Source organism: Astatotilapia calliptera, chromosome 16 (genome assembly GCF_964374335.1).
Source record: "Astatotilapia calliptera chromosome 16, fAstCal68.1, whole genome shotgun sequence".
NCBI classification, from domain to species: Eukaryota; Metazoa; Chordata; class Actinopteri; order Cichliformes; family Cichlidae; genus Astatotilapia; species Astatotilapia calliptera.
In genome coordinates, this window is record NC_137437.1 from 7609822 (window position 1) to 7636075 (window position 26254).

General features: G+C 39.9%; 1 protein-coding gene across 2 annotated transcripts in view; it reads right to left on the bottom strand.

Moving 5' to 3' along the window:
* Nucleotides 1-1081: 1081 nt before the first annotated feature.
* itgav (integrin, alpha V) overlaps nt 1082-26254 on the bottom strand; it is a 51906-nt gene continuing 26733 nt past the window's right edge. For both annotated transcript variants that reach the window (XM_080290807.1, XM_026143871.2), the window contains exons 3-32: nt 25367-25455; nt 24561-24675; nt 23342-23403; nt 21932-21980; nt 19949-20071; nt 19414-19458; nt 19031-19074; nt 17103-17159; nt 15751-15803; nt 14172-14247; nt 13480-13609; nt 13077-13174; nt 12411-12504; nt 12177-12222; nt 11120-11227; nt 10869-10924; nt 10610-10761; nt 10292-10429; nt 10010-10077; nt 9764-9902; nt 9450-9542; nt 9087-9166; nt 5551-5631; nt 5132-5237; nt 4603-4761; nt 3891-4025; nt 3497-3610; nt 2778-2885; nt 1903-2022; nt 1082-1714 (exon numbers count right to left, since the gene is read on the bottom strand). In XM_080290807.1, coding sequence (XP_080146933.1) covers nt 1622-1714; nt 1903-2022; nt 2778-2885; nt 3497-3610; nt 3891-4025; nt 4603-4761; nt 5132-5237; nt 5551-5631; nt 9087-9166; nt 9450-9542; nt 9764-9902; nt 10010-10077; nt 10292-10429; nt 10610-10761; nt 10869-10924; nt 11120-11227; nt 12177-12222; nt 12411-12504; nt 13077-13174; nt 13480-13609; nt 14172-14247; nt 15751-15803; nt 17103-17159; nt 19031-19074; nt 19414-19458; nt 19949-20071; nt 21932-21980; nt 23342-23403; nt 24561-24675; nt 25367-25455 — 2831 coding nt within the window. In that variant the 3' untranslated portion in view covers nt 1082-1621. The remainder of the gene's footprint in view (nt 1715-1902; nt 2023-2777; nt 2886-3496; nt 3611-3890; nt 4026-4602; nt 4762-5131; nt 5238-5550; nt 5632-9086; nt 9167-9449; nt 9543-9763; nt 9903-10009; nt 10078-10291; nt 10430-10609; nt 10762-10868; nt 10925-11119; nt 11228-12176; nt 12223-12410; nt 12505-13076; nt 13175-13479; nt 13610-14171; nt 14248-15750; nt 15804-17102; nt 17160-19030; nt 19075-19413; nt 19459-19948; nt 20072-21931; nt 21981-23341; nt 23404-24560; nt 24676-25366; nt 25456-26254) is intronic.

Sequence of the window (26254 nt, forward strand, 5' to 3'; positions counted from 1 at the left end):
AAGAGAAATGCAGATCAGCTACCCCACACACAAAGCAGGAAGAGAAAAAACAAGCGTACATAAGGGCAAATATATTATTGTGAGCTTCCCATCATCCCATGCTACAGCAGATAAACCAGTTTTACCGAAACATCTAAAAAGACCTGAATGCAGCTAACTAGCTGCTTCAGTTACCGTATTGCTTTGTTTTTGTTTGTTTTTACATTGCTGGTTGATCAAAATTAATCACGTCACTAAAACAAAAAGAAAAAAAACATTTACTAAATTACAAGTGGAACCCGACTGATAAAAATTCAATATATCGGCCGATACTCTCACATATGAAACAAACACTTGTTTTGCGTAGTAATAATTTGAGTCCATACTAAGATAATATGGCACATCACTGTGACATATGTGTTATTTGTTTATGCTCTGCTTGGATCAGTTGGCTATTGTGTTTGTGGTGTTTTACGCTTCTTGTGTCTCAGCTGGGATAATGTGTTTTTATAGCGCACCTTTGCTGATTTAAACTCCACTGATTCAGTCTGTGGTATTCTATAATACAATACAATAATAATCACTGGCTGTATTAATAATTAACTGCTCTTAGAAACTCTAAAACAATGACTTAAGTGTAGCATAACAACAAGGCTGTTTATCTCATTGCTGAATTTGTGTTTGGATGGAAAATGTGAAAATTAAGGTGGTTTATGCTTCTTATAACTTCTGGAAAACTGTAATTTTGATTTCAACTGCCTGCTGGAACAAAACCATTAAGTTTCTCGATTTGTTAAAGGAATAGCTCAACGGTTTAGGACATGTTCAGAATGACAACAGGCTTGTGTTTGAATATTAAATATGAAACTGCAGTGGATTAGCTTGGCTAGGGAACAGCTAGCGTGGTCCTGTGAAGAGGTAACAAGATCTGCCTGGCAGCTTTAATGTTCACTAATATGCTCTAGCTTGTTTAATTTTTAATGCTTGAATTGTAAATATGAAATTCTGCATTTTTCAAATGTTGAATACAATACAAGAGATCGACTTGCTAGCTCTCACAGCTAGTTTGTAAAAGCATTTTGACACATTTTATCAATAATGATTTTAGGGAACAAAAAACATTTATTAAATGTTTATATAGTACTTAGAGTTGTGATTTTTAATATCATTAATGTGAAAAGATGAGGTGAATTTTCTTTGTTCCCAGTCCCATGTTAAGGTAAGCTAATCAAGCTGTAGCTTTATATTTTTAAAGCAGGCAATCTGATCATGCAACTCTCACAAATTAAACAAATGTATGTGTGAACTCACAAAACATCTGCAGTTCGTAACATCAGCGTCGTTCAGCCATCACGCACACACTGTGATGCAGCTTCTCAGGAAACGTCGAACTGCTCCTTTAACACTAAACTTTGTGGATTTTGTTTGATCAATGTTTTCCAGATTCTCTTTTGGCACAAATACATGTTGACTTTTTTTTTAAAAAAAAACAAAATAAAAATAAAACCAGCACATTAAATCTTAAATCATATCATTATCTGCCATCCAACAGTCAATACAGTGAAATGCTCTCAGAGGCCTTTTTACCCTGATTTCTTCCCACCCCCTACTGATTTGCCATCAGTCCCTCACAGTTTGACATCTAGGCATCAGTGTTTCCGTTCTCCTCCGGCTGCAGCTGCTCCTTTTCAATGCAGTCCTCCTGTGGGGGGCGGACTCTCTTAAAGAAACCCAACTGCACAGGAGAAGAAGAAGAAAAGAGGGCACAAGAGTCGGTTATATTTGGTAGTGAAAGTGGTGTTTCAGCCATTAATCTGACACAGAAGAGCAACGTCTGAACACACGTCTCAGTGTAAAACTACAGAAGCTTAGGAAAAAGGAAAAAAGCAGCACAAGAACAGTGACAATGGACATGTTTACTACCTTGTACATGATGAAGATAAGCAGCGCCAGCAGCAGCAGTCCTGCCAGCACAGCCAGAGCCACCACCCAGCCTGGCACTGGTGGAGGAGGCTCAGCCACCCAAACCACTGATACACTCACCTGAAACGAGACAAAACCAAAAACATACTTACTTCGTCCTGATCAGCTTAAAGTCATTATGCTGTTATAAAATGACCAATCTAACTCTTTAAAATATGCACTGTCCTTCCATCTGTGTTCCTTTAAGGCTGTTATAATAAATTCCTCAAGACTGGTATCAACTTGTTCCAACGCTTCATTAAGTCTACGGTCCATAATCTTTACGAAGAGTCGGGAGTCTAAATGCCAGCGAGTGCTTCCGAACACGCTGTGGACCTGCACTAACATGTTTTATCAGTGATTTAGAGACTGCTGTGTGATAGCAAAACACTGAAGAATGTGTTTTCTCTGACTGATTTAAAATCTAATATTAAGGGACTCCTACTGTTTATATGATTACATTTCATGTAGTTTATGTGAAAATATGAGCTCATTCAGAAATCAAGATTTTTTCTTTTGTTTTTTGTTTTTCTGCAGACAGGAACTGGTTTGTGTAACAACAAGGTGAGAGAGCTTATTTTTCATCTCCTTGCTGATAACGAGTCTACTGTCATGAGTCTGACTTCCTGCACTGAGAGGTTTTGTATGCTTGTTTATCTTTCTGTGAAATTCTTTGAACTTCAGAAGAAAACCATAACTTTAAAGTCACTAGTTTGCTACGTATTTCATTCATGAAACCTCCGTATATGTGCACACGCATTTTGTGTTGACTTTCTGTTTGTAGATAATTCTGTGTCTTCCATGCAGTGCTGATCATTTCTGTTTGTGTGTCTTACTGTGGTGCTATTGGATGGTAGCTCCATCTCCAGGTTCTTGTAGGGCATCTCGATCACACTGAAGCTAGCCGTTGATTGTATCACATAGGAACGATTCTGATTCTCAGGCTGAAAGGAGGGAAAAAAGTCACATGTCTGACAAATGAAGTCCAAAATGCTGAGGATAAATCACGACCTGGAGAATGGATATTACCTAACAACAGACATGTGTTCTTCAGCTATTAGAGAAATTAGGACAGAGGTTTAAAAATGTGACAGTCTGGGCAACACTGTTCTGGTTATTTGTTTACATTTTGGCAAAAAGTCCAGATTATGAATGTTGGATTAGCTACTAGCAACCACTGCATGTAATGCACCCATAGATGCACAGGCAGCCATCACTGGGTTAGTGCAACAGTGAAACTTTATAAAGACCAGCTTTTGTTTCTAAGACGTTGCACACATGTTCTGTTGTGTGATTAGATTCCATTTATTTGCATAGCACCAAATTGCAACAACAGTTGCTTCGAGGTGCTTTATATTGTAAGGTAAAGACACTACAATAATATGATGGAGACACACAGCAAACCCAAACCAGTGCATGTTGTGTTGTGTTAATCAGGAAAGGAAACAGAAAGAAAAGAGCATGCATTTATAATTTAAGAGAACACAGACACAGAGCTGGTTGCTGTGTTCAGTAACATTGCTCTGCCCTAACATAGGTGCTTTTATTTGATTACCCTGAGGAAGTTGTTGACATCCAGTCTGGAGTAGATGAAGAGGATGGCGTTCTTCCTCCTTTCTAGACGACCGACCTGACATTTCAGTGTCAGACACTTAGCTGTGTGGCAGTCCTACACACACACACACACACACACACACACACACACACACACACACACACACACACACACACACACACACACACACACACACACAGAAACGTTTACATGTAGAGAAGCACAGCAGGAGTCAAATGAATGCTTTTCTTTAGGAACGCAATTTGATTGGGAGATGTCATCTAAAGCTGCTGGGATGCATCAGCTGTTCTTAGCACGATCAGGCATGAGTCAAGGTGTAATTTCATGTCATACAAATGGGTTATTCAAAGCATATGTGCTTGTGTAGATTTACCAGTGTCTGCAGGTCATTCTCTGCATTTCTGGACTCCAGATCTCTCCTCTGGCGGACGCTGTTTTGATTCCGTCCCTCCGACTCTCGTCCTCCAGGCGTAACAGTGCTGGTGTTCTTTGAAGTGCTCACTGGGTTCTGAAAGACACAGACACACAAAGAAAGGCTTATTTGTTGGAAACATGTAAGAGAAGGAGCACTGCCACAGCAGCACATTATTAATTGGAACAGCAGAAATACTTCTTATTGGTGTTTAAAGCTACTTTGTCTAATTACAAACTGAAGAATTCAACAAAAACTTTCACCACTAGAGGGCAGCTTTTTATCAGCTGGTGTTGACATGTTTGTTGGTCTGCGCTGCTGTTTGACTTTGAACATTTGATTTAGCTACCCCATTTCCTCAAGAGGCTTTGCCTTTTTCTCTCGCCACCACTGTAAGCAGGTGTGTCCTGTGATGATGTGGCCGCTTAACTGAAGGTTAAACTGACTCAGCATGTTTTGGTACAAAGTGGTATAAAGTACAGCCTGGCAATAGTTTAATGTCAGCTGATCTCTTTAAGATAATCCATGGTTGTGATAGTCATATTTTTAAGCACAAATTTAGAAGAAGTACCTTTAAGATCACAATTGACAAAACTGTGGAAAGAAGCTGTATGTTGTGAACTGTTTGAGTATTGGTGTGCATTTGTGTTGTTTCTGTATTTGTGTGCCTTACAGAGACATTGAGTGGGTTTATCTGTATGTCAGTGGTACAGTTGATGGGTCCCTCTGTGTCGTAGCTGGTGATGTAGAGCAGAGAGCTGTTTCTAAACTGGTACGGCCACTTGACCTCCAGCGCTGCCTTACTGAACGTACTGGGACCGTTGTTCAGGAGCTGTGAAAGGGGAATGCAAGTTTTAATCTCAGTCCAAAGAAATAAAAATACAGAAGAAATATTTTCAATAACCACTGGCATTAAATCTGTGACTGTGAAGCTCTAATAAATCATTTCAAAAAACAAAAAGCAGTTGAACTATACAATAATACCAAAAGGGTGGGAGACCAAGAAATACAGTCTCATATAGCATAATTCATTGTGAAATCATGAGGTCAGCTTGACCTACATTACATTATGCTTGCTGCTAATAATAATAATAATAATAATAATAATAATATTATCATCTTGTGCAGTCTTAGTTAAATCAGTGAGATAAAAAAACAGAATCACCCGTCTCTCCCGCATGTTTGTGCACGTGTGTCTGTACCTCGTAGACGTGTACTATTTGTGGTCCGATGTCGTCACCGAATACAGGAGGGTCTCTCGGTTTCCAGTTGGCGATAGGAATAAACACCTGACCAGGAGATGAAGACCTGGAAACACATTTTAAGGAACAATGTGAAGCTGGAATCATAAAAACTTGTTTTTAAAGCAAGTTTCAAAGTCAGAGATATACCAGTTAAACGAGGGTGTAGTCAACACTTTTGTTTTTATAGTTGTACAAATTCTGTAGCTTTTAAAGCCTCATCCCTTTTTAAAGATGAGGCAACAAGCTTATCAATTATTATTATTATTTAAATACACTATTGGGAAAATCATATAAATTACAGCCTCTTCTTTTGAAGCTTCTTAAGCAGAAAGAGAAACACCTTCAGGAGCAGCAGTGTGTGTTTCTGTGCGTTTTACCCTCTGATGGAGACTTTAGCGAGTACAGCCAGTTTGATGACGCTGGTGACTTTGGGACTGGTGTTGTCAAACTGGTTAGAGCTGAAAAATCAACAACAAACAGTCACATTCACATGACCAAAAACAAACAAACAAACAAACAAAATCCCTAACCCCTAAATGTGTTAAAATAAACAACATCAGAATACAATGATCTAACCTTATTAAGATAACCTAACCTCGCACACGTCTCTGGACTGTAGATGGAAGCCAGAGTCACCTGAGAGAACCCACACAGACACGGGAGAAGACGTAGAGGCTGGATTTGAACCCAGGACCTTTTTGCTGCGAGGCCATCGTACTAACCACTGTGCCAGGTTTAGTTACATCAGTAATTCAAACTGCGCACAGGTCTGAATGCAATGAATGGTTGTCTGTCTTTATGATTCAGCCCTGCGGCAGACTGACAAATTGTCCAGGGGGAACCGTGCCTCTCGTCCTAGGACAGCTATGATAGGCTCTGCCAGAACCCTATCTTATGCGCAGCAACTCAGTCCTGGAGTCTGTTACATTTCTAATGTAAGGATCCTAAATTGGATAAGCTGAAGAAAATGAATGAATGGCTGGAGAAATATTACAACTTATTGATTACTCTATTCTTATTTGTAAAGCATCTAAAAGACATTTCAAAGAAGATATATGTCATAAAAAAGGCAAATAAAGATAAAGATAAAATAAAATGAAAGCCACTATTGAATAATAAGTCCAGTGAATGATGGTAATAAATACTAAAAAAAGTAAAATCCTGATTAAAAGTTCGAACCTGATGCTAAAGTGCTAAATTCTACATTTGTGCTTATCGTGAACAAAATGCTGTCAGTGCCATACTGCAAATCAAAGACATCACAACACTCAACTGCAACTAACTGACTGAAAATCTGTTGCTCCAACCTGACAAATAAATACAGTAATCACCAACAAAGTTGCTAAAATGTAGAGCTCATGAAAGAAATCAAAAATAAATCAGGAATAAGTCAAATGTAACGGATAATAATAAAGATAATTACCTTAAAAAGTTTAAGAATATGAGAAAAGGTTAAAACATAGTTAATCTGTACATGTCAAAGGTGATGACAAAAAGAGAGAAACGGCCTTCAGAAATCTCCTGGCACACATTTAAGGAGCAGTGAAACTGCTGTGCAGTACGAGTGTGTCGATGAGCTGAAGAGGAGGCGAACCAAAGACTGCTGAAAACCCTTCATTAACATACTTCTCTCTCTCTCTCTGCCACAGAAGTACAAAAACACTAACACAGAAGAATGTGAAGACGGAGCTGCTTCCTTCAGAGTTTCAGGGCTTTTGTCATTCAGATGAGCGAGACGAGGAAAACAGCTCTGCTTTAATGAATTAAGTGGGCTTAACACTCAGTCTGATTGCAGTTAGCTTCTATCACGCTAAACCTTCTGAGGTGTGTTGATGCTACTGTACCCTGATTTTCTTTTGTGTCCTTGGAATAACAGCAGAGTCCTTATCATTTCACACTGGATACAGGATGTACTGAAATCCTTCATTTTAAACACTTCTTGAGACTACCATTAATTCCTCATAATGACAAAATGAAAACTTTATTTATATTTTAGCCTTGATTTTAGTCTTTGTGTAACTTTTGCCTCTCTATACACCAGTGTTTGTGTGCTAATATGAAAAAGAAAACAAAAACTGAAGTGCTGTCAGTAGGTGGCACTATGCGGCACTCATTACAATTACCCAGAATTACCTACTGTTGATATTTCAGGCCTTCGAAGTAGTTCGACTCAATTTTGACCAAGGCCAGAGAGTCCATCATAGTGATTGTGTACAACAATTTTTAAACAACAGATCTGTTTAGAATGTATAAACAGCCCATTTGACTAATAACCAATGTTCCCTCTAAGCTGCGCAATTGCGCACTGCTGGCACACTCTCTGCACACAGAAAATCTGTGCTGCGCACAAAAAAAAAACTACCTGAATTGAAATTAAAATTAAAACTTTAACAATTCTGTTTTGCAGTGTGAGTCAGTGAGTGACTGGCTGCTCCCGTATGGGATTAGAACGATGCCACCTTATCCCATAGTCCAGCCAATGATGCGATTCACATTCGTATATACGCAGCTAATCAACGTCGTTGACAGACTATGACAGCGTCCTTATGTGCCGACACCGGTGTTTTAGCTAGCAAAGCAGCGTGGATGATGTGGAGTGAAGCCACGTTAATGACAACGTGTACAACCATTGGAGGTGTGAGCAGGACAGACGGAACAATTGACGGAAAAAGTGTCGACTTTATACCAGTTTTTAAATCGTGTTGATAGGCCACGTAAAACCAGAGATATGATAAAAATATTTTTAATGTTTGGTTTTCTTCCTGAATACCATCGTTGTTTATATTTACTGCGGGAAGAAACGGTAAAAACTGCGTTTTATAAGGAAAACGCTCGAAAACACTCTCCGCCTGTGAGCAAAAACATACTACTACTACTTACTTCCAATAGTGTGAACATACTACACAGGTCATGAACAAGATTTTTTAAATTTTTCATTGTAAGTGGGCTAAAGCAGTTATTTAAAAGTCGTCTAACATAAACATAAATGCTGTAATTTGATTATTTTAATAAACCATGTGACTTGGATGGATTTGATGCTGGCGTGACCACAGTGCACACGTCTAATGTTGCTCACAGTGGTCCGAGGGACCGCTCAGGGAGTTTGTTTGTTCACTCAGACACATGAAAAATTAGAGGGAACATTGCTAATAACCAAACTAAACTGATGATTAATCCTAATGAAATGTTTGTAATGCATTTTTCTACTAGTCACACATTGACTTTCATACAGCACTTTATCTACCTCCATGGCTCCATGGTCGCAGCAGATGGCCGCCCCTCCCTGAGCCTGGTTCTGCTGGAGGTTTCTTCCTGTTAAAAGGGAGTTTTCCTTCCCACTGTTGCCAAAGTGCTTGCTCATAGGGGGTCATATGATTGTTGGGTTTTTCTCTGTATCTATGAAGCGCCTTGAGGCGACTTATGTTTTGATTTGGCGCTATATAAATAAAATTGAATTGAATTGAATTTAGAATCAACAATTAACCTAACACGTGCATTTTTGCTGGAGTACCCAGCAGGCAAAGGAGGAACATGCAAGCCCCACACAGAAAGGCCCCAGCTGGGATTTGAACCAGGAACCTTCTTGCCCTGTTTCCTAACCACCCCACCACCCTATTACAGCTCTTGTTTCTGTGTGAAGGCACCATCTGACCTCGTTATGACCTTTGTTCTTATGTGTACCACATATGACCACTCCTACACAGTTTTACTGTTCCCCAAGATTTAAAATCCACCTGATCTGAACCGATTCAGGTCGAATTTGTCCAGGAGCAGTCTCGGTGTACAAACATTTATAGCACCTATACAAAAGCGTAGCATCCAGGGTATTTTTGCTTCTATCAAATATCAAAATGGGTTAAATTTGATGAGTTAAAGCAGGGTCAGAACAAAGAGACCAAACACTGTTCCGTACCTGACTATCTGCAGGTCAAAGCGGACAGATGTGTCGTCCTCTGATAGCTGTTGCACGCTGAACCCCAACTCAGCCACCATCTGACCAATGAGAGCACAGGGACAGGGACAATCAGTGAGCAGGAGGATGCAAGAAAATCCAGCAGACATCACTAGACTTGATTTGGTGAACAAAGGTCACTCAAAATAATCGAAACTTCATTACTGACGTATTCTGATTTTAAAGCTGCAGTTCAATATATTTGATTCAAATATTTATTCGGGCAAATCAAATGTGCTTTAAAGTTTTCTTTCCCTTCTGATCAACTTCCAGTTGGACCAACTCCTATGTGTGTGTGTGTCTTTACATGCACCGATCACTGACCTTAGTTCCTCCCTTCATGGGGTTTCCAAGGTCACACACCACCATTTTAGTCTGGTTCTCTTTCTTGTAGGCGCAGGACAGCCTAGACAGGGCCTAAGAAAAATAAGACATCACTGATTATTACAAGAATTATTACCAGCTCAATGATGAACTGGATTGTACAGTAATACTTTATGAACAAACATTCCAATGCAAGAACTTTTCAGCTTTATTTCTCAAAGTACAGCAGCAGGAAAATGTATCTCCTCACTTCAAAGTGAACATTAAACTGATTTTGCCTGAATCTGGGCAAAGTGGAGTGGTGTCTGTATTACCTGACTGCGACCGCTGAAGTCAGCCTGCTGCGGAGGGTAGATGTGGAGTTCGGCCTCGTAGGCTCCCTCGCCTTGATTCTCAGCTGTGATCTCCAGGGTCAGAGCGTTATCATCGCCAATGTAAATCTGGTCACGGTCACTGAAGGGAGGCAAAGAACACTAAACTGAGGGTTTCAACCTAAATTTCCGTCCTGATTTCATTGGCAAAACTTTTTGGTTTAACTTAGGTTGAGTTTGTTTTCTCACCTTTTAACCGACAGCTTGAGGTCAGGTTTGCAGATGTTGTCAGGCCCACAGTCCAACAGGATATGAACCTGATGGAGAGAAGAGCAAAGATGAAGATGTTCAGTATCAAAGAACGATAAATAAAAGGAGTCATTCAGTATTGTTTGGTCCAAACTACTATAAAGCCTTCATTATCAAAAAAATTTATTGTGAACTATCATTCTCTACATGCCAACATGACTACCAAAGGCCCTAAAAGTCACAGATCGCTGTTCATTCATTGAATAAGCTGCACATACTTACCTGTTTGTTGATTTCGGATGGAGATGACATGTCAACAATAGGCTGCAATCCCGTTTTGTCTGCAGCCTGCTGGTAGTTCATACTGTACTCCATTGACACTGAGATGGGAGTGATCTTATCCCGGAACTCTCGATTATCCTGACAGAGCAGGAGGAAACATAAAGAGCCATGTTTGTAAATCCATTCCTGGGAAGCATTTTCCTTTTATCCTTCAAACTTTGAAAACCTCTGTGGTCACAAATCCAGTTAACATGCATCTCTAAAAGCATCTTTCATCCTGTGTTAGTCCTGTGATCCTAAACCGTGTGACTCGCTCACCAGGTAGACCCACTGCTCCTCGCAGGTCGGCCCTTTGCCGTTGGACACGGTCGTGTCTTTGGAGTACTGAAAGGTGCCACTGTGCAGGAAGAAGACACGCTTAGTCGTCTCCTTCTGCTTCAAGCGGTCCAACATGAGGTGCACTCGGAAAGCTGGGAGAGTTATTAGACAAAATGTGAATGTTGCACCGCCACAACTAATGCAACTCTTCTTGTTGTGCGGAGGGAAAATCGGATGTAGCTTCTGCAGATTTACTTACTGAGCAGGTTTGGAGCCCTATGGCCGTTGACCTTCAGACAGTACTTCACCTTAAAACTGAAAAACAACACATGAGTCCCCCCTAATAATGTTTAACAATGATGTTTCAATCAGTTATTGACAAAAATGCACAGCAAAGGATGACTGTAGGTGTTTATGTGTGCAGGCGAACCGAACGTATTGACAAGAAAAAGAAAAAACCTGTCAGAAAAGACTACAAGTACATGTTTTAGTAGAAATGTGACTGCTCACCATGATACAGGTGTGCTGGTATTAGACAGTGTGCAGTTCTTTTCCTCAGGGTTGATGATCAGGGGTGTGATGTCCAACGTGGCATTTACACTGATCACTGGACGGGCTCTGTACATGCACAACACACCGAGGTTAGGTCAGTGACAATACAAGCAACAAAAAAGTTGCTTATTAAGATGAAAGATTTTGATGAAAGACTAATCGACTGTTACAGCTCTAATCAAGCATTTAGCATTTTACAAATGATTTTTAAAAGTATATTTAAAAATTGCCTTGTAAGGTGCTCAAGGCAGAACACATTAAGACAGACAAAAGTATTTAAAAACCACACAGCATCATGTCACATGGCTGCCATGGCTGCTGGGACAAAGCTGTTTTTAAACCTTGTTGTTCGTCCTGCATTTGGTTTGTTTTGGAAAATTAAGTATGGAAAAACAAGCTTTTAGGAATTCCAGTGAATATGTGGACACTTTTACTTAATGTTCTAGGCCTTAAACCTGCATTCTTCTTAATGTCCAGCAGGGGGTCGACAGCTGTTGTTGCAACAAGTCTCTGCAAAACTCTCCTTTAACTTGATCTGAGTACATGCCTCCATAATGACTGCATGATCTACATCACTGATTCTACTGTACATTTTAGAAAGCAGTTATTGCAATTGACAGCTGAGCGTACAGTGCCCCAGTCAGAAACCCTTCCACTCACTCATCACATCTGGTTTCAAGACCTCAACAATGGAAACACTCCATGCACATCTGGTTGTTCTAAGCGGTTATGAATGAGTATGACTGTATGAAAAGGGTTCACATTAAACATTTAGGATATATATGTACATAAATATTAACAAACAAAAACAAATGAGCACGGGGATGAAGGTTGAACGTGTCCTAATAGCATCTGTAAAGCCAGTAGGAGCTGAATGAAAACAGCAGCTCTTTGATATCAGAGGTGGCCTTGCTCATTAAACTCATCAGCTTCTATCAGAAGCATTACAGACACACACACAGTCACAGCAGGCAAGCACACTCACACACGCAGTGTAGATTAAGGATTTGATTACCTGTACAAAACGGCTTTGTCTGCTCCAAACACTCCAACTATTAAATCTGTGGGGCAGAAACACACATCAGCTCTTTTTCACAGCACAGCTACTGACATTCATTTGCCTCCTGCTGTGCTTCTCTACATGTACACGTTTCTGTGTGTGTGTGTGTGTGTGTGTGTGTGTGTGTGTGTGTGTGTGTGTGTGTGTGTGTGTGTGTGTGCGTGTGTGTGTGTGTGTGTCTGTCTTTACCTGGATATCCATTCTGGTCTATGTCAGTATTTCCAGACATGGAGTACCCAAAGCTAGGGGGCATGTAACTGGATGCCCATTTGCCCTCCAGGCGCTGAGAGATGAGGCAAACATTTCAAATTAAAAGTTTATGTTGGAGCTCTTGTTGCTATAGTAGTAAACGTCCTTTCAGCTAAAAATTATAGCACACCAACGTGACTGGGAGGATGTGGGAAGGCCACATCGACGTGACCAGCTGCACAGTGGTCAGAACTGAATCCAGTTATCTAAATCAGCTGATTTGAAAGTGAAACTAAAAACAAACATAACTAAAATAGTTCTTACAGCCATTCTTTGAATGTCTAATCAGGGTTTTATGGTAATCCCAGACTAACTGTGAACCAGTTTAAGTGAAAACTTTATGTTTGCTGTATTTTCAGTGAGGTTAGAATCACTGGTTTCAGCAGTCTTTGCCTGTGACGACTTCAGAGTGTGGGCAGGATTTTCACTGTGTACAGCGCTCCACACCATAAACACTAAACAGAAGTCTTAAAAATGAAAACAAAGAATAAAAGTTGTCACCTATATAACATTTACAAAATCCAGTTACTGTAGAAATCTAACTATAAGCGGGTAACTAAAGTGTATATAAACACAGTGAATGGAAGGGGCAGGTGTGGCATTTACCTGGGATGGTGATGCTTTGGGCCCCTGAGGGCTGCCATTATGGATGTAAACCAAGCCATTATGGTTGGGGCCTCCGTAAGGAGCAGAGATGGCCACATCTGGACAAGAGTGGAGGGAGATGTGGAGTGGGTAAAGAACTACTGTGTAGATGTCAAGGTGAAAAGCAGCTGATGCATTTACTAAATCATGTATACTTCAGCAGGGACCTGTGTCTGTGTTTGTATCCACACATATGCATCTGTGGACAAATTTCAGTTTTAAACCGCTGTTTCAACTGGTCTTCATCATCAAAGGGATGTGTGGGGGCTTGAACTGGTTAGTGGCTCACTTTATCCTCACAAAGACAGAAAGAGCTAAAACACCGGAGGGGGAGAGGGTGGTGTGTTGTGGTGCTCTCTGTTACCATTGTAGCCATCCATGTTCAGGTCTCCTAGCGCTGCAATGGCAGAGCCATATCTGGCGTAAACTTCGGACCCAGTGAGCAACCGAGGTGGTTGGAAGGAAAATCCACCCCGACCAAGATAGACAGACACCTGAAGAACACACACACACACACACACACACACACACACACACAGACACACACACACGGTTTTAACAAACTGAAGCCTAACAAAAAACTCCACATCTTTTATATTTTGCTCATATTTTAGAAAGATTTACCCTTTGCCTTAAATTTGTGTTACAGTATTAATATTTTAAAATTAGTGCTGCCAGCGTTAATCTCATTAAAATGATGTTAACGCCATAACTGCAGTAACGCGGCAAATCTCCATTAGCAAGTTAGCACGGGGCGATCCGTGCTAACTTGCTGCATGCTTTGATGCCGTGCAGCCCTACGCCTTAGCTAACTCTTGTTAACTTCATTTTAACAATATTAACACTGACAGCACTATTTTAAAATAGCTTCATACTTCGGCACAGAGTTGTTAATTTTCTAATTACTTCTTACAAATTTGATGAGTTTCCAGCTAAATATATTTGCTTTCTTTAATAAAAAACAAAGAAAGCACAGTTCACCTAATCTGTCAAACACTTTTACAGTATGAGTATGTATGTATGCACATATGCAACGGATGCTCTGTGTGTGCCTACCTGTCCCACCTCCCTCAGTTTTCCATCTGAGCCCCTGTCCATGAAGAGAGGAGCTCCAACGAACACATCCATATTACTGACAGACAGATGAAACACAAAATAAGAACACCAGATTACTTATTATTTGATTATATTAATTTAATATTCATTCATCTGCATTTTATATTTATAACTAAAACACAGTGTATCCATATTATTCTAAGGGCAAAGCGTCTGTCATCCTTTACATCCCTTTGTGATCTGTTTGACACTAAGAAGAGTGCTTGTAGAGAGGACAGAGATGGCACAAGAACGGGTGAAAAGGCTGTTTAAACAAAACTATACACCGAGTCATCGAATCGCTCAGTATGGAGTGATTTTATCTCAACTGCTTTTTTACTTTAGAAGGTGCCGTGCAGCATTGCTCCATCAACAACAGCGGAAAGACTTAAATGTCACTCAGAAGACATCAGAGCTGTGTCGACTGATAAACAACAACAACTCTAGTATCACATTTCCACGATGTTACCCACATTTCACCCACTCTGATTCTTTGCCAGATAAATAGATTTTAATAGATTTACTGACACTCATTATTTCCTCTTTCTTAAACGCACCAATAGAGACCAACCAGCTGTTTATCATCATCAACCAGTTAACACAATACTCTCACAACAGGAGCAGATGGGAACAAGCAGTCAGTGTTTGTTAGCATGCTGAACAGAAACACTGATAAGATGGTCAAACATCCTCTGAGAGGTTTGGTGGTTGTGTTTGATAATTTTCACCACTTCCTTAAAGCGATGGCATTAGCACCCAGCTTCTCTCACACCACTTATTTTAGTTGGCACACAACTAAACACGTAAACAAGTGTATGAACCACCGCAAACTTCACAAACGTGTAAAGTCTCGAAACACTCCAAATTTAGCCGCGTTCTGGTTTCACTTAAAAGAGGCCATCAAAGCTCAAGCTGACAGCAAAGTGAACAGTGTTGAAGTTTGAGCGTTTCCAGAGGTCAAAAGCAGTTGTAAAAAGTCTTCAATGTGCTTTTAAATTACCCGGGAGCTCTCGCAAGAGAAAATAACAGAGCTCACTTCACTATCGAGGGTACAAGTACACCAAAGCCTACTTTAGAGACGCATTAATATAAAAATATCTGCCATTCATATTTCCCCCAAACACTACCCAAGCTGGACAAACATTAGCTCTTCTAAGTGTCAGCTCTTGTCATTTTAATGGTGATTGGAAGTAGGATTCAGATATTTAAAGAAAAATGGATTCCGGTTTAATATGTAGCTTTAACACGGCAGAAAACACTGATACACACTCACACATACACACAGAACCACACCAAATAGCAGCAAAACACAGCAAATAATACCCCCAACTGCCACCAACTGCAAAGAGAGACAGTTCAGTGGAAATATGTTGTCATCCTATTGTTGCACTGTGGTGACAAAAATTGTTCTGCCATAAATTCCATGGATGGTGCTGTACGGATATCTACGTACAGAAGAATATATCTATTCTTTTATTGGAGGGCTTGTCTTAAACCACAGATGGGGAAATTGTATGAGCACACACAAACACGTACTCACCCGTCATTGTTGACATCAAAAGCTGCAACTGAATGTCCAAAGTACGCAGCCATCTACAAGATGAGAGCGAAGGAGAGTCGAGGAGATGGAATCATGAGTTTACACAAGAAAACACGCAGTCACAAACATTTTGGTCAGATTGGAAATCTTTAGATTGAACTTTTTATTTAAGTATATTATATTAGCATTACAAAATCAAAAGCATTTATTGCCTGTCAGACTACTGTGGCCTTTTGAAGTTAATAGTCTTTAGGAACTCAATGTTATATCTCTGTAAATAGTTGTGATGTAATGGCTGCATCTCTGATACAAGCTAGAATGATGTTTCTCCTCGTAAAGAAACACAGTCCATCAGCGGCTTCTGAGTGAAATAAGAGGCCGTTCTCAAACCACAACCCAGTGACTAGCACAATGATATCAGAGGTGAGATCGCATAAACAGAAGACATTCAGAGAAAACTAAAGGAGGAGTGAGAGGCTTGACGTCAGGGAGAGGCGTCTGTCTCTTTAAAGAGAAAGCAGGCAGCAGGAAGCTGAAAAGTGAGGTTACAAGGTTCAGAGAGGGAGCTATGGTGGACAGACAGGAAAACGAAGAGGAACTAATTAACTCGAGCGATGACAGTCTGTTTTCCTCCCCACCCTCCTCCCCCTCTGCTACATCTGCATCTGGAGCAGTTTACATCTTGATTTAAGATCAGTGTTCACAGGATCTTCTACACCTAAAAAGATCCAAAGCCTGGTTTCTTCAACCCTTCAGAACTACCAAAATAATAATACAGTGGATACAGGAGCAGCTCTCTTCTTCTTGCCATCTGACACTGACCATTACTAAAAAGGCATCCAGCACGTTTCTTTGTGGTAGCAGGAAAAACTGCTCTGTTCTTCTGACATTTAGGTGTTTTACAGCAAACTAAAAAAACATTTGCAGCTCACTGAGATGCTTAATGTGCAGCTGAATATAACCCCTCTGTGTAGACATGATCGATCATTTTTCTCAATGTAATAAGTGAATATCATCTGGATTACAGCTTCTTGAAAAGTAACTGTTGGTGAACAGCTCATTAATAAACCACAATCAGACCGTATTTCAAAGCAGGTTCAAAACGGTATAGTACAAGCTGTTACATTACAATGCACGCTGATGCTCGTCTCCTCCAGGCAACCAAACACCCGTGTCAACTTCCAATATTTCTAACTGGCCTCGTGCAATCTGTAAACTGATCTAGAACGCCTGCTGATTTTTTGTTTTTCTCCACCCCTTGTTTTACTGATTATATCCTCAGGGGCAAACCCACTTTGAAACATGCAGCTGTGGCTTTCTGTGCCACAGAGTATGGCTGTCCCACAACTCACCTGTGACCCTGTGAAGTTGATCATGGACTCCATGACTGCGCCGTTAAAGATGTTCACCTAAAACATCGAAACACAGCACAGATCAGCAGCTAAATCCCCATTAACGCTTTTAGAACTCAGCAGTGCTGCTGTGCATCTCACAATAATAAAGCATCTTCTGCTTCTGTTATTGACATAACACATTTACAGTAATAACACAGAATCATCAAATGTCAGCAGCACCGTTGAATCCAGCTTTGTGCACTGGTTCCTAATCTAAGGGTCCAGCCCCTCTAAAAGTTTACCAGACATTATGAAAGGGAAAAAAAATCTGTTTCTGCTATACAACTTTCTCTGATCTTTGCCACTTCTTCACTTATGCAGTAATAAGCCAGTGCAAGCAGTTTCACTGGTTTATAATAGCCCACATCAGCTGCATTATACCCTTGGCTCCAACAATTACTTAAAAATTAATCAACAAACCTCAATATTTATATCCTGGACGTGACTCCAAACTACAAAATTAAACCCAAGAGAGATTTGTACTTCATTATGTCTTCTTTTCTTACTCTTTTCTATCCGGTCATTAAGTCTGACGTCACTATCAGTGTCTGGACCTAAACTCTGCTGCAGGTCCATATATCAAACGATCACTATGGCATTACTGAGAGTTGAAAAACTGTCTAAAGTCTTTCATCTTTAATAAAATGATCAGCGTTCTGCTCTACCAGGTGTAATAATTGAGTTTAACATCAAGGCATCCATGAAAACGGAATTTATGACATTTAACGGAGTTAGAAGTTAGCAGGAAGTTAGCTCGCTAGCTTCTATCTAAATACAATATAGCATATCCTGACTACAGGGTTTTGGAAACAAATTAAAACGTACAGCTCTGCTATCACTTCCAACATAAATGAAGACAGAAAACTAAACAGCAGTGACGTTTGTAGGGTTACTGAAGTTGGGCTAGCTGGTATATAATGATGTGCTACATGACCGCTAGCGACACAGCTATGTTAGCATAACATAAACAAGCTAACTTTTTTTCCACTCGATAAAAGTTAACGTGAGTGTTCTCGGTGGTCAGGAACAAATGTAATCGCATGGCAGGATGCTGTAAAAGGACCAAACTTCAGCCAGGAGAACAACTGAGATAATCCATCCACAATACGAGGTTATTCATTCATATACTGCTGCATGGGCTGGGCTGTAGTTACATCCTATGGTTTTAAAAGCTGAGCTTAAATAAATGATTAGCGGTAATAAAAGCCGAGGGAGGTCAACAGTGATCACTGACTGTTTTAGGAGCTTTTTGAGATCAAATAGAAGAAAATACATAACATTAAACATGTTAACAACACAAAAGCCATATTAAACGCAGACTACTTTAGGCCCGGAAGTAGGATTCGTCACGTCATCACTTAACGACCGGATACACATGGTGCTGTAGACAGTGCTGTATTTTTAGCTTATTTTTCTCTGTGTTTTATTTGCAATGCAATATGAAGCCACAATGATTAATATTTAACAGCAAGCTTATGTTTCCTAATGAAAAAAAATCTTAAGTCTTTAAAGTGTGGGTTTATTACTCTAACCATATGTAATGAACATAAGAAGAATTGAAGTTAGTCTTTGTAACTGAAACTCTGAACTCTCAATAACGGTTTGCTTTAAATTGTTATACAACTAGATGAAGAGAAACCACCAATCATCCAATCACAGCTTGAGCTTGAGAAGACTGACAGTGAATATCTGAAGCAGAGCACTAGCTGATAATTGTTGGTTAGATGCTATGAAGCACTCTGCCTAAAGCCCTGAGGTAGGTACACTCTCTGACCACAGACTGACTGGATAATATGCATGTCCTGCACTATGGAAGCTCTAGGACAACAGCCGTAACTTGGCATAGTTCAAACATTGAGAAGTGTGTGTGAGCTTGTAACACTTACATAACCCAGCGCCTTCTCCCCCCTCGGTACTCCAGTCACAAAATCTGTGGAAGCATAAAAAGTTGAACAGATAGACACTAACAGACTGGTTATCATCTAACTACAGATGTGACTTTTTTTGCTATTGCTTCAAATATTGCTGTTATAATTATGCCATTGACTTGGTTTATATGAAAATCAAAAAACCCAACACTGTTACATTTACTGTGGCTTTAAAAGGGAAGCTGGGCGTCCACGGGACACTGCCTTTAAAAAACAGAGCAATTAATTCAACTCACTCCGAGCCTTTTCTTTATAAGTGTGTGAAAACTGTGTGAACATTTCACACTGGTGTATTTGCAGTACACTTGCATTATATAAATCCCCTTCATTATCCCTCTTACCGTCCTTTCCATCGCCATTGAAGTCTGCAACTGTCACAGAGTATCCTGTGAACACAATCACAGAGTCTCTCGGTCAAACTGTTCAAATTTTCTGGGGTTTGATCGTTTCAAAAAATGTTTAAAGATGCACAAGGACCTCTAAATAAGAATTTGTGTATATAATTCAAACATATTGTAATTTACAGGCACATTCTCAAAAGCTAGACACACTAGAAAAGTTCATCCTCTGTGTTTGGATCGTTCTCAAAGCTTGCAGCTGCAACGTTGTAATTTGTGTAAATGCTTTACTGTTAAACTTTGCTTTCATAGTTTTATATTTGACAGTTATTTATTTTACACATAAAAAAACTCAAGCAGCAGGTTTTTTTTTTTTATCTCTTTATACCAGGTCCTGCTTGTAGACCAGCACTAATATGATGATCACAGACTACATGCAAAAGATGGATTCCACCCACTGGTTAACAAAGAGCTCTGAGACATAAACATAGAAGTTATGAAAATCTGACTGAAGGTGTGTACGTGATTGTGTAGTTACCAAGATAACTGTCGTCATACTGGGCATTGGCTGACTTGGTGGAGAGCGTGTTTCCATAACGGGTGAAGTAATCATTAGTGAAGCGGGTAAAAATCTCTGAGACGTCATCCGAGATCAGCTGACCTGAAGAGAGAGGAGGAGAGAGAAGAAGAAAAGACAGAGGAGACGGCATGGAGGAGAACAAGAAGAGCAAAGCAAGACAGAACACAAGGAAAGAGTGAGGATAGAGAGCAAGAGAGAAAAAAAGATGGAAAAGAAAAATGTTAGAGCACAAGAGACAAAAGTGAAAAAACACCAGCAATTTAGGGGAACAGAAAAAAAGTGAAGGAGGTAAAGGGCAGAAAGAAAAAGTTCTTTCACATGTGTGTTTACACGCTGACGCACTTTTGGTGTCGAGAAAAAAACAAAAAACATACAACTTGTAATTAAAGGAGCCACAGAGACGCAGCATTAACAGCTATCAAATCAGAAACAACAGTGTGGAGTGTGTAACTGTGAGTGCTGACTCAACAGGAAACAATCATTAGGCTAACACAGGAAGGCGCAGGAAGACTATGACCATAAAGGGGGGAAAAAAAATTGTGTGACTGACTCAGCGTTCGGGGTATAATCCATGTCACACCCTCTAATATCAGATGGCCAGACAAACATTACAAAATGCTGCTCAGATATAGAAAGACAGACAGACACACACACACCTCATAGCTTTACCTGCTCATTAAAATCTTAAGCGTGCGATGATGCATGCTATGGTCCAGAGTGAGATGGTGCAGTGAGTAATGCCGTTAACTACAAGTTGAGATCAGTGTTTTTTTTCCTATAGCTGTTAACATTCTGATCAACTGTACCTGTGAAAACTACGCTACAGACAACATCATAATAACAGCTTTTTCTTTTGTTCATTATTTTTTAATCTGAGTTACTTTTTGTCAACGTAGAAAAAAAAAAAAACTGGGTGCTTCAATTCCAACCACACATGCTGATCAAAATTGCAACAGTTAAAATGAATTTTATATGCAGCTCACAAGCAAAACAGTTTTTAGGACCAAATTTGAACTTGAATACAAAGTCCACTTCAGTTAAGAGTTATAAAACAATAGTTATGACTCTGTATTCCAGTGGATAGACTCAGAAAAACTACCTTTCTTTAACCCTTTCATGTTTATGCCATGTCCTGTTCTTCAACGTCATGCTGCTCTGTTGTATGTTAATTGCCCCTTGGGGATAAATAAAGTCTTTCTGATTCTGATGAATTATTATTATTATTATTATTATTATTATTAAGTATTTTTATTCATCTTTAGGCATGAAAAAACAGATTTTTGAACATGATTTTTTAAACATGCACTTTTCAAATAGTTTTTTTACAAGTCCACTTAGGTGGACAACATCACCTTTGGAGTGGGTGGCAGGGTATGGAGTGACACATCAGTCTCCAATGTAGTGGTTTATGTGCAAGTATACCATCAACACTGACACAAATACAAAAAACAGGCCTTGAATAACTGTCCACTGTTGTGACCACTATGCGTGAAAGGGGTAAAGTACCTAGCGTAAAACTATATTTAAATACAGTTACAGTAAATGTTCTCTTGCCCCCAGACCCCACAGTGACACAGCACACACTGCTCATGCTGATCCAGCAGCTTTTAAAACCACTGACAGCTCAGCTGAAAGCCTCATCGAGCAGCAGACCATGTTATCAACGATGTGGAGGGATATACAAACACCTTTTTGACACAGTGTTCGGCCTGAATGCTCTGTCATAGCCTTATTTGTTACTACTTGTCATTCATAAAAAGGTGCCGGTCTCTGTCTGTTCACCCTGAACTAAAAACAGAGAGAGGGGCAGTGAAAACAGGGCTGGCTGGATGACCTGGAAATGAACTGTTTGTCTTCATGTGTGAGTCACCACACTTGCTTTAAGGTGGCAGCAGGAAACACACACACAAACGCCTACACGTAAGTCAGTGTTACACTCACCCTGCCAGTAGAAGCTGCCAGGTCCTCCCACCACCACCCTTTTGTCATTCTGAAGACATAAAAAAGGAGAGGGGAAAGGAAAATCCAGATTTTGTCTTGCACTCCTTACTCAGTCTCATAGTAAAAAAAACACATTCTTTTCCAAAGGGTTAACAGTTCAACTTACTGAACTAGTGATTCAGTACAGATGCTCCCCTGACTGGGATCATATCCTCGCCCCAAATCTTTCATTTCTACCATTATTAATTTTGCATTATGTTGTAACAAATAGAGAGGCAGTGAATTCTAGCTGAATGTGACACTGCTGTACTAAACTAAAAACCTCAAATTGATGGTTGATGAAAGGACAATCTGCTGCAACTGAAGACTTATTGCATTTTTATCTCCTGATTCAAAATCGCTTAACTGTGCAGTGTATACAACATTCCACAGCGTGCACTGTTTTCTCCAACTCTCATTTGGTCGTGCCTTTATCTATAGGAATGTCATCCCACAGACACTGAAGTATTAAGATGCTATGAGAATCTCCAAAGCATACATCTTAAGTACTACAGTGATCCTATAACTTAAACTCGTTTTTGAATTCATTAACTTGTCTTACATGAAAAATGCTGTGAGAAATTTCTTTTATGAGCAAATGCTGTTATGCAGAACCATTTATGGAAGCGCCAGCAGTGTGAGGCTTGACTTGTTTAAAATCACCGTCCAGCAGCAAGTTGTTGAGTTTTGTTGATTAAACAAATATTAATCAGCAAAACTCAATGTTTAATTTCCTGGATGTGGCTCTGAACTGCAAAACTACAGGGTGGGCCATTTATACGGATACACCGTAATAACATGGGAATGGTTGGTGATATTAAAGTCCTGTTTGTGGCACATTAGTATATGTGAGGGGGCAAACTCCTCAAGATGGGTGGTGACCATGGTGGCCATTTAGAAGTCGGCCATCTTGGATACAACTTTTGTTTTTTTCAATAGGAAGAGGGCCATGTGACACATCTTTAATATCACCAACCATCCCCATGTTATTACGGTGTATCCATATAAATGGCCCACCCTGTATATCCCAGACAGATTTCTCTCTCTCTTCATGCTGCTTCCTGTCTATATAAACAAGGTGCACTAGGTAAACTAAGATACACTCATTTAAAACTACATTTTCTTCCACCTGTTTACTGTCCACAAAAACAAACTAAAGGGATGATAAAAATAAAAAAAAATAACAATCTCACACACTAATCTAAACATTACTATTGGATTAGGTACTCATTTGTTCATTTGTACTGACACCTAACTTCCAAGAGCAGCAGCACTGCAGACAGCCTCACTAACTCCTGACGTAGTTGACAATGAGCGCTTTGAGGCAATTTACAAAACAGGTTATTTGGGGACAGCGTGTGTGAATCCTACCTTAAGGAAATCGACACTGAAGCCAGCCTGGCAGAAGCCCTGCCCTTCTGGTGAGTTTTTATCTGGAGAAGAAATAAAATAGCAGAATTTATTATAAAGCACCAAATAGAAGGATATGATGATATATGATGACAAGATTTTCAGAAAGCGTGACCTCTTATCCTGACCTTGAAGACGAGGTCACTGAGATTCAAACTCATTCAAGACTTTTTAGTAGACGTGCCTATGGTCTGAATTCCTACGTTGCCTCATGCTGGAGTTATCGCACTGACAAACTTGGGTGTCCATGCCACCCAGCTGTAAAGTGGGGTAAAAACTAACAAACTAACTGCTTAAATATCTATTAAATACAAAAAACTAAAAAAGTCATTTTTTGAGGTTATTTAATATTTTATTATGAGTCTCATACTCTGCTGCTGTCTCCTTCCTCATTTCCACCTCATCCTTTTCCTCCTTACTGAAGATCTTACTTCAGTCTGAACTGAACATAGGTCAGAGCCCTAACATGAAAATGTGCATGAACATGCTCATTTATTCCTGACATAGTTGAAACTATACAGCAAATTAAAAATGCGACCCTCCAGTCTCTGGATATCTGAGAATGAGCCAGCTAAACAATAACAGCTGGTTATAGGCTAATGTTGGGCTGGAGTGTGCTAAAAATCACACTTTACTTCTGACGTGAAGTTTGATTACATTCTCACATTGTATGAGAGTTTATTCAAAAGTACCCAAGTTCAATAACACTTCCAGCAGCAAAAACCACCAGCACGCGCTGACAGAAAAATTCCTCAAAAACTCACCTCAGTATCGCTGTCACTGAACAGAAGTGAGCTTCACTGACACGTTGTCTTGTATCATACTGACAGCTGTGGTAAACAGCAGACTGACAGCCTGCGCTTATCACAGATGAACGGCGAGCAGAGTTTTCGAGGTAACTCCACGGTAAAAATGTAAAATATCGCACAATATGTCTCACTTATTATCTTATTCCTAATGTATTGCTAAGTGTCAATATTACTCAAATATGTTAAAATATAGAATGCACATGTAGTATTGAAACATGTCCAGCTGCGGGTTGTTATGAAAAACGGACTAAATGTTTTCTGAAATATGTTTGTCCTACAGTGGCCACCGTAGCTGAGATCATGCACTTGAACTGGGAGGGGTAAGAACAGAATTCCACTGCAGATACTAGGACAGGAAGCAACAAACATACCTGTTCTGCAGGGCGAGTATTCAACCACCTGGTTTCCTTTCTTCAGGTAACAAGTTCCCACAGGCTCACGCTCAGAGACACCTAAGGTTGACCACTGGTAAAGGGGAGCACACGCCTACAGAGCATACACACATAGACAAAACAAATCCAGCGACATATTAGTTCAGTGTAAAAATGGTTGGTGTCGATTGTTGGTAAAACTGTGCTTCATCCTCTAAGTCATTAACTGTGAGGACTCTTGCAAGGTGGTGTAGCGTATCCTTTCAGCCTTTCTGTTTCAGTTGTGGTGGAGAACCCACCACTGGCACAAACTGATGCAAAACCTTAAGACATATCCGACCGCAATGAAACAAGAACAGTGGACGAAAACAAAATGAGACGCTGTGTTATTTTCTTAGCTTATATGCACTGTACTGTCCTTCACCTTTCCACAAAGGTTTGGATCAAAGGTTTCAGGATTTTTAGAACAACTCTGAGGCTCCTACACTGGAGAAGGCACACTTTATTTACCCAAAACAATGGTTCTAAATGGGCAGCTCCTGTGGTCAAATCAGATATGTGAAAGTGTGGACTGACCATGGAAATAATTCATTTAATCATCTGCATACTACAACCAGGAATTGTAGGATTTTGAAAATGCTAGATCAGTACATTGAACAATCCAAAAGTTCAGAGGTCTTCACTTCAGCAGGAAGAAAAAAACGGCAGTGAGACAAAACATTCTGGGTACTCTGGACAGAAAGTCCATGAGGCAAGGCATGAAGTTAGTGCTGTTCCTCAGACATTTTACGTGCCGTGTTTCTTACCAGAATGTGTTCTCCATCAGATCGCACTGACGCTCCAAACCATTGTTTGGATTTAAACTCCATCTTAGCCCCATCACGCGTCCTTTCGTCTGCAAAAAGAAAAAGATCATTGTTAAACAATTTAAATTAGAGAACAACGATGGTAAAAAAAGAAACGGCCACAAAATAAAGCAGCAGAAAAATATCTTTAAACACACAAATACAAATTTTGGACTAATACTCAAGATGTCCGTTTTCCCCTTTTAAAATCTGCAGCAGCACAAAACTGTCCAGGTTTTTCAAATGAACAATAACTACATGAAATAAATGGTCGACTGTCGGGACTCCATCTTAATCAGGGAAGATTCCTGATTGGTAAATTATAATGTGACATGGGACAGTCTTTGTTAAAAGTTTAGTGCAGCAGTTTTCCAACGGGAAAGCTCTGACCTATGTTTAATAACGTTTGGGCAGCATATGGTTTTTTTTCCTGCCAACACGCACCATTCAAACATGGATAAACTTAGAATTCTGATAGACTTATGACACATACACAGCTGTGGCTATAAATGACTGCAGTGCTGTGAAAATCTCCAGTGTCCTAAAAGAAGGACAGACAGGATGAGTATTTCAGGAAGAAAAACAGGAGACAATCAGACAGATCGCAGCATGACTACAACTGCAAACATACACCATTAATTACCATCTTAAGCACAGTTTTTCCTAATAAGCACTGAATGATGAACACCACACTGAAATTTAATGGTCCTTCTGTTTTTGTTTTTTATTTAATTCAAGACTGGCGTAGCCACCCTCTCCATTACACATAAGCACATCCCACGTGCTATGACGCATGTTTTAAAAGGCTACAAAATTTCCCCAGTCTCCCTATGAAGGTCATCTTTTCAT